We start from the raw sequence: 8,229 nt of genomic DNA, 5'->3' as shown, positions 1-8,229 counted from the left end.
GAGCTCGGGCGCTGGAGCGGAGGGAGACTTTTCAGGTTAAGCTTGCCGCTGCCACGGCCAGCGCCTGTACTTTTGCTCGGAGGGAGTCGCAGAGGGTCTGTCGCCGCCGTCCTCTGGAGGGCAGCGCGATTGGGGGCCCAGACCTCCAGTCCGGGAGAGATTTTTCGTCGTCCCCCCTCCCCCCAGCGAGGGAGCCCGAGCGGCCGCCAAACAAAGGTACCAGTCGCCGCCGCGGGAGGAGGAGGAGCCGGAGCTTCAGCCTCAGCAACCGCTGGACCCGCCGCCCTTCTTCCCCCATCTCTCCCCCGGCCCTGCTGGTTTGGGGGGGGAGCAGGGGAGGGGACTCTGGACGTGCCAGGGTCGGAGCTCGCCTCCGAGGAAGGTAGGGACATTTTCTGAGGCTTTCGCGGTCTCGTAAGGGGGTCTTTAAGGGAGTCACTGGGCCCGGCCGAGGACCCGGGGAAGGTCGCTCTGGTGGTCTCCCCGGGCACGGATATTCGGGGCCTCGGCCTCCATGGAGCTCCCCCCGTTCCCCGCAGTTGCCGAGTCCGAGTCGCCCCCCAGCCTAGCGGCCGCACACTCAGCGCTTTAGCGTCCCTCGGCCGCGGTGGGGGGCCCGGGTCGGTGGGGGAGCTCTGCCGCCTCCTGGCCCCTCGGTGCTCTCGCCGTCCCCTCGGATCCCGCTCCCACTTGTCGGGTGTCCATCTCGGAGCGGGACGTGGGCTGAGGCTCTGCGGCGGGTCGGTGCAGCTCGCGGCCCGCCCGGCCCGTCCGTCGCCCCTGCTGTGCTCCCCCAGGCCCGGCTTGCGCCCGCTTGGACTTGGGGTGCGCGGCCCTTTCGAGGGGGAGCTGCCGGAACGGCGCGGAGGCCCTCGGGCAGGAGGGCGCCCGGCCCCGCGCCGGCTCCCAGGCTTGTTGTGAGTTTCTTCTCTGACAGAAATGGCGTCATTGTCGGAGACGGGAAACTCCGTCGGGTCCCGACAATGGGGACGGGAAGCTGTCGAGCTGTGTAGGTGGCCGGGTTTGCGGGGATGGCGGGGCCAGAGGGGACCCTGGATCGGCGTGTGGTGGTTTGGGGGCTGACGCCTCCTTGAGCTCCTTTTCGGCGTGCAGGCTTCGTTGGAGTCTCTCCGCCTCCGCCAGTGCAGAGGGGTGCCCGTGATGTTGACGGGGTGTCTTTTGTTTCTTCTCCAGGTGCAGGTGAATCTGGTATTTTCGGGGAGATCGCGACCCCAGGATCATCATGAAGGTAAGATCACCTCCAGAAGTCGAGCCTCGGGGGCTAGAGAATCTAGGAAGTGGGGGCTTTGATTGAGTTCGGGTAGGGGGCCCCTCCGAGTTTTGCCGAGGAAGGTGTGTGTGGTGGCTTGGCGCCCGAGCTCGTCCCCGGAGACGACGAGGGTCAGCTGGTGTGGATATCGGTGGGCTTTGCTGTGGAGTTGGAGTTGATTATCGGATATCTCGCTGAGGATGATTTTTCCTCATAGAACCTCTCTTTTTGCGGGGAATGAGAGAAATAGCTGCGTGAATTTAAGTGTTTTAAAAGCAGGTCAAGTAATCTGATTCTAGAAACTGAACTGTATTGTGGTTCTATCGGTTACACTGATGAAAGAACATCTCATTTATTGTGTGAACTGTATTGTGAATTTTTAACAGAAGACCTCCTTGCTTAAGGGAATTATAATCTTAATTGAAAGATTTTTTGAAGAGAATGTTGGTGATCTTTCCATAATTCAGAGATAGCAGTTAGTTGTTCCTTGTATTTCCGGGGATTTAGGATTATATGGTGTATTTTCCTCTGCTGATCCATTAGGTCTATTAATTACCAGATGCTGTATTGCATTGTGATAAAACCGATGGCCAGGTTCCTTTTAAATGTAAACATATTAACTGAGGGGAGGATATTGTCTAAAAGAGTAGGGTTTGCGTAAATGGTTGAAGACATTATAGTCATAAACTTAGTACAGGTTGTTTTTTCACTTTAGAGAATATGTGATTGAATGCTGCCATATTTTTTAAGGCACTTCAGGATGAAAAGCCTTAGATATCTGAAATGTTTAGATTCAGCTAGTGGAACTTAGAGATTAGCAGGTATTTTTCATCCATTACAAATTCAGAAGAGCTTGAAAAGAGTATGCAACAGTTAGTATGTTAAAATGTAAATTCCAACCACTTTTGACAGTCCTTTGAATTATTTTTAAAAAATTTTTAATTCTCTTCAGAATCAGGACACTTTTATAGTACTGCATCCAAATTAAAATTTGTAGTACTTGTTCATGGTAGAAAGTGAAAGCTGTGACTACTTAAATATTTATCAGCTATACAAAGTAGTTAAATTCAGTCCTTTTTTTTTTTTTTTTAGGTTGTTTTCTTTTTGAGTTTGAGGTGCTATAAACTCCTACATGAAACAGTTTAAATCTGATGAATTACTATTTCACCTTCATGTAAATAAAAAAAACAGTGATGTTTCAGAAATGAATCCCTTTTGTTAATCACAGATGCTAGCTCCGTCACCTTCTGTCTGACCTGTGTGAAACAGTGACAAGTAAATTTTTTAGAAAAAATTATATCTTCTTTGGCATTGGACAGCAATTTCTATAGAAAAGTGTTGGGTTGAATGATTTAAGTTTATAGGGTGAATAATACAGGAGTTAGTTTGGAATAATGTTGTAATCTGTCAAAGTTTCCAGTGGAGTGCCTGGCACATCTAGGGTACTATGTTAATTTTTGGTTAAAGGAAATGTAGTAAGTTGAAGGTCTTTTAGATTTTCTTTTTCTCTCTTCCTTTCATTTTTTTTTTAAACCTGTTTAAAAAATGAAAGTACATTGGAAACTTCAGCTTGAAAGTTTCATAGTATTAGGCAAATGCAATTTTTTGGTGTTATTTTAGAACAACTCATTTTAAAGATTCAGCATTTCTGTTATTACTGCCTTTAAACAAAAAGTTACTAATAATGTTAAAAAGAAAGAATTGCTAAAATAATCTTCCAATTTTATACAAGAAGAATGTCTGTTTTTATCAGTACAGTAAGTCCTCTCTTTGGGAATCTACTAGTAATCGTAAGTTCTAAAAGCTTATTTCCTTTAACTTAAAAAGTTGAGAGGCTGCCCATGGTTGGTATTTGCTTTAACAAAATTGTAATTCAAAAAGTATGTAGTACTGATTATATTAGACTTTAGATTTTCTCTTTTGTGTGTTCCCAGTCTCTATATTGTAATGACAACTAAGCCATGGTAGGACCTAGGTCAATTATCAGATCTACCAAAGAAATTTGTACTTTGTAGCAAGCTTTTAAGTTCGTATTATTTGTCCTCCTAGCCACAGTAAATTTTATTAAGTGACAGCGTATTGAGGTAACTGAAAAAGTGTGTAGGAATACACTTTTTGGGTTGTTGCTTCAGAGCCCCAAGGCAAGGAAAAATACACATATCATTTTAAATGTTGTATGTTTTAGAAGCAGTTTTCCTGTAGTACTGCCTTTAAAAATTTATTTAAATAAATAAAGCCCCTTTACTATATCTGTGGTTCTGCCCGCTGTGTTTTGAGAAATGGCTATAACGTAAAAGCGGTTTTGTGCTTTAACATGGAGCATGACGTTGGCGTTGTGTTGGGTCTACTTTTCATACTTGTGATAAGCCTTTCAATGTCGTTGATAGCACACTGTGAGGAAATGATAGATTATTGAAGTCCGTAAATCATTCTAAGACTTACGTCAGTTACATTTTGCTTTTTTCTAAATTTCTTTTTTTTTTTTTTGCTTTTATTTCGTACATGTTATTAACATTTCTCATTACACTGCAGTAAATTTTCAAGTGGATATGGAATAGAGTAGACATTTCAGAGTCTTTAGGGGATAAGTGATTCAGATGGTTGTGCTTAGGATCTGGGGAGATGGGCTTTTTCAGATGTACTATTCTCTCCTCAGTAATCACTGTCTGAGACCACATAAAAATAATGGATTGATTGCACGTGCCTATTGAAGTATCCTTTGTGTGAGTGAGTGTTCTCAGTCCCTCTCTGCCCACCCCACCCTTCTCCTTTCCTCTCTCTCCCTCCCTCTTTCCCCTCTACCTTTCCTTCCTCTCTGTTTTTTTTCCCTTCCTTCCTCTCCTCATCTATCCTTCTTTTCTCTCTCCCCGTTTTATAAATCTTTGACTGAACAACAACCCCTTCCATGTGTCAGGGAGTGTGACATGAAGGTAAATAACGTCAGTCCTATTCTCAAGGAGCTCATAATTTAGTTGAAGACACAGAAAAATAAAGCAAATGGTACATATTGAATTATACAAGTATTTTTTGCTGTACAGTATTTGTGATTAGTGCAATGGGAGGACAGAAGAGGACATCTAAAGCAGAGAGCCACGGAAAGTTCTTTGGTGGACTTGGCATCTAACCTGAAAGTTAAAGCTTTCACTAGGTAAGAAGAGTAGAAAAGAGTGTTTCAGAGAGGGAACAACATACTGGAAAATAAAGGAAAAAAACCAGATGATGTATCTGGGAACTGTAAGTAGTTCAGTGTGACTGAGGTTGACATAAAGTGTGATGCATCGGGGGTGGGAATAGAAGGGCAGTGACGGGAGATGAAAGTAAGTCAGGGAGCCGAAAAAGTTCTGAAAAGCTACGTGGAACCACTGAATGTCAGGGTACTGGGCTTATACTAGAGAGAGATCACTTTGGTAGTATTGTAGTGAAATATCTAAAGGGAAATCTGAATGGAAAATCTGGAAATTCCAGGTGATAGATAAGTCAAAGTGAGAATGAATAAGGAGCTGACTCATGGGAGACTTAGTTCCAACTAATTCATGGGAGACTTAGTTCCAGGTGATAAATCAAAGTAAGAAGTGAACAAGGAGCTAATTCCATGGGAGTAGAACCAGAGGGAATAGATCTGAAATATCCAGGAAGTAAAATTGAGGACTAGCAACTCACCCTGGGGTAGAAGGAAGATGGCGGTTTCTGTCTTGGAGTATGAGATAGATGTTATTTTATTTTGAACTATGCTGTGACTGGAGTAAACAGGAATAAGGTTTTGAGTATTCAAGGGACCTGTAGGAGGTCCACATCCAAGTGGACTTAACTAATTAAGATATAAGAGTAAGGGAGCAGGTAGAATGAAGAGAAATTGGAGGCTTGGTTAATCCAGTGTGAATGTTAACCTCATAGTTAATATTTATGGTATTTCAGGGTACTTGGACCCATAATACGACAAACGTATTTTGTGCTATAAACTTGTGATCTTTTTGATGAATAGATAATTTTGTAAAACACTGACTTGTTTTCTGTCCAAATTTCTAATCCTTTGCTTATTGTAATTTTTAAAAATGTGGTAGATATTTCACAGAAGAATGTGTTTTTGCTAGCTTACCTTGTAAGTTCAGTCACTGAAGAGATACCATGTGCCTTGTTTGTACTGGATGTGACTGTAGGTATTGAGGATACAGCAGTAAACAAAATAAGAATTCTTAACCGTTGTGGACTTTACAGTTGACGCTGGACCTGCACTTACACGTGGGTTTTTGATAAATACAGGCATAGTGATACCTGTACATGTCCGACTCTTTGCGACCCCGTGTAGCCCACCAGGCTCCTCCGTCCATGGGATTCTCCAGGCAAGAATACTGGAGTGGGTTGCCATTTCCTTCTCCAGGAGATCTTCCCATCCTAGGGTTCGAACCCAGGTCTCCAGCATTGTAGGCAGACGCTTTACCGTCTGAGCCACCAGGGAAGTAAATACAGGTATATGTAGTGTAAATGTATGTCCTTTTTCTTATGATCTTAATAATATTTTCTTTTCTCTGGCTTACTTTATTGTAAGAATACAGTGTAAAATACATATACAAAATACGTGTTTATCGACTTTGTATGTTATTGGTAAGGCTTTTGGTTAACATCGAACTATTAGTGGTTAAATGTGGGGGGAGTCTGAAGTTATACATGGATTTTCCATTGCATGGGGAGAGTGGGGGCCCCTAATCTTTGTGTTGTTCAAAGATCGACTGTATTGGGTGGATAGACACCAAACCAAAAGAAAAAAGTGGTAAGTTCTATGAAGGGAGATGAAGCAGAATCAGGTTAAAAGGGTAGAGTGACCGAGAGTGTGACTTTAGGTTAGATTGTTTGATCTTGAAATGTTTAAGGAGCAGGAAGGTGTCCTTTAGGGCTGAAGTGGGAGGAGACGAGGCTTGAGAGCTCACAAGGGCCAGAACAATGTAGGGCCATGTAGGCCATGGTAAGGACTTAAAGTCTGAGTGTGCTAGGAAGTCACTGAAGAGTCTCAAGCCAGAGAGTGAAGTGATTGAGTAGGGGGTCAGCTGCAGAGGAATGGGAGTGGAGGTAGGGAGGCGAGCTGCAAGTCAGTTTGATGAGAGACGGAAATAGACCAGGTGTGGGAAATGGTTGTATTGAAGGTGGGGATATAGGAGTGTAATGAATTGGGTATGAGGTTTCTGCTTACTGCTGTTTATAGATGACTAACCCTCCCATCCCCAGTCCCTTTAAAAAAATCTTTTTGCTGTGATTTGTTGGTGGATAGATTCTTGGAACTGAGTACAGCCAAGAAGCCATTCCCAGCTCTTTGTTGCTGTTTAGTCGCTCAATTGTGTCCCGTTCTTTGCAACCCCATGACTGGAGCACCAGGCTTCCCTGTCCTTCACTGTCTCCCAGAGTTTGCTCGAACTCATGTCCATCGAATCGGTGATGCCATCCAACTGTCTCATCCTCTGTCACCTGTTCTCTTCCTGCCCTCAATCTTTCTCAGCATCAGGTCTTTTCCAGTGATTTGGCTCTCTGCATCAGGTGGCCAAAGTATTGAAGCTCCCAACTCTTGGCCTTCCATTGTTAGTGGACAGTGAACATTGAACTGAGCGGTCCTTTCTGTTATTTTGTTTTGCTTTTGAATTTTAGGGAATGAGGTAAAATTCACCCTTTAAAAAAGTATTTATAAATTTTGTTATGCCAGGTCTCAGTTGCAGCATTGCAGGGTCTTCAGTTGTGGCAAGCGGTATCTAGTCCCTGACCAGGGTTTAAACCCAGGCCCCCTGCTCTGGTAATGCAGAGTCTTAACCCCTGGACTACCAGGGAAGTCCCGAAATTCATCCTTTTAAAGTACACAGTTCAGTACTTTTTCACAGATTGTTTCTGTCACTGCTGTCCAACTCCAGAACATTTTCATTTTCCCCGGAGAGACCTGTTATCCATTAGCAGTTACTCTTTGTTCTCCCTTCCCTCGATCCTTCCTCTGGCAATCACTAATTTACTTGCTGTGTCTAAGAGTTTGCCTATTCTTGACATTTTCTAGCAATGGAATCATACAATACGTGACCTTTTGTGTCTGACTTCTTTCACCTATCATAATATCCTCAGGATTCATTCATTTTGAGGCATATGTCAATATTTCATTCCTTTTAATTGCTGAATAATATTTCATTTCCCTGGGTATACCACATTTTGTTGGTTCGTTTATTTCTACTTTTGCCTATTATGAATGATGTTGCTGTTAACATTTGTTTCAGGCTTTTGTGTGAACATACATTTTCCGTTTTGGGGGTTCTTAGGAGTGGACCTTTCAGTTTTCAGAGTAGTGATGCTGCCTCTGGTAACCCTATTGAGAGCTGAGTGTTTTGTGTTGTAGAAAGTGGCCACTGAAGAGTTGGCCATTTAAAAAATTCACTCAACATTTATTGAATCCTTGCATGCTAGTCTCCAATCTAGCCATTTAGGATATATCCAGTGAACAAAGCAGATAGAAAGTCCTGGCCCTGTGGATCTTACCTTTTAAGATGAGGTGAGGGGCAGACAAGTAAGAATAAACATAATAAATCAATTATCTAATTTGTTAGGTGGTCAGTAGTAGAGAAATAGAGGGGAGCTTGGTAAGGAGGACAGGGCATATGAGGTGGTTAGGTTGTAGCATGAAGTAAGGTGGCCAAGTAGGGTTTATCGAGAAGGTGTTTGTGCAAATACTTGAGAGAAGGGTGTAAGGGAGTTAGTCATGTGGCCTCAAAGGCAGTTGGACGTGTTCAGCGACCTGCACGGAGGCTAGGGTAGCTGGAGTGGATGAAGGAAGGAGGGAGATCAGAAGTGGAGGGGGTCAGGCAGCTAAAGGGGCTGCACGATGTGGGTGGCGCACGTCAGAGCTGATCACCTGGGCCCTTGAAGGCCTTTGTAAGGATTTTAGCTTTCACTCTGATAGAAATAGGGAGCAGTTGTGGGTTTTGAACAGAAGAATG

At 43.7% G+C, this 8,229-nt stretch overlaps 1 protein-coding gene across 9 annotated transcripts in view; it reads left to right on the top strand.

Annotated features, from left to right (window-relative positions):
• The first annotated feature begins 129 nt into the window (after positions 1-129).
• Positions 130-8,229, top strand: part of ARID4B (AT-rich interaction domain 4B) — a 138,782-nt gene continuing 130,682 nt past the window's right edge. For 7 of the 9 annotated variants that reach the window (XM_061404868.1, XM_061404867.1, XM_061404863.1 and 4 more), the window contains exons 1-2: positions 296-382; positions 1,195-1,249. In XM_061404868.1, the coding sequence (XP_061260852.1) occupies positions 1,244-1,249 (6 nt within the window). In that variant the 5' untranslated portion in view covers positions 296-382; positions 1,195-1,243. Of the gene's footprint in view, positions 217-295; positions 383-1,194; positions 1,250-8,229 lie in introns of those variants that run through there. The other 2 variants (XM_061404864.1, XM_061404862.1) reach the window with 1 other exon arrangement.

Source organism: Bos javanicus, chromosome 28, assembly GCF_032452875.1.
Source record: "Bos javanicus breed banteng chromosome 28, ARS-OSU_banteng_1.0, whole genome shotgun sequence".
NCBI lineage: Eukaryota > Metazoa > Chordata > Mammalia > Artiodactyla > Bovidae > Bos > Bos javanicus.
Note: the sequence above shows the minus strand (reverse complement) of the source record. Positions and strands in the feature narration are given on the sequence as shown.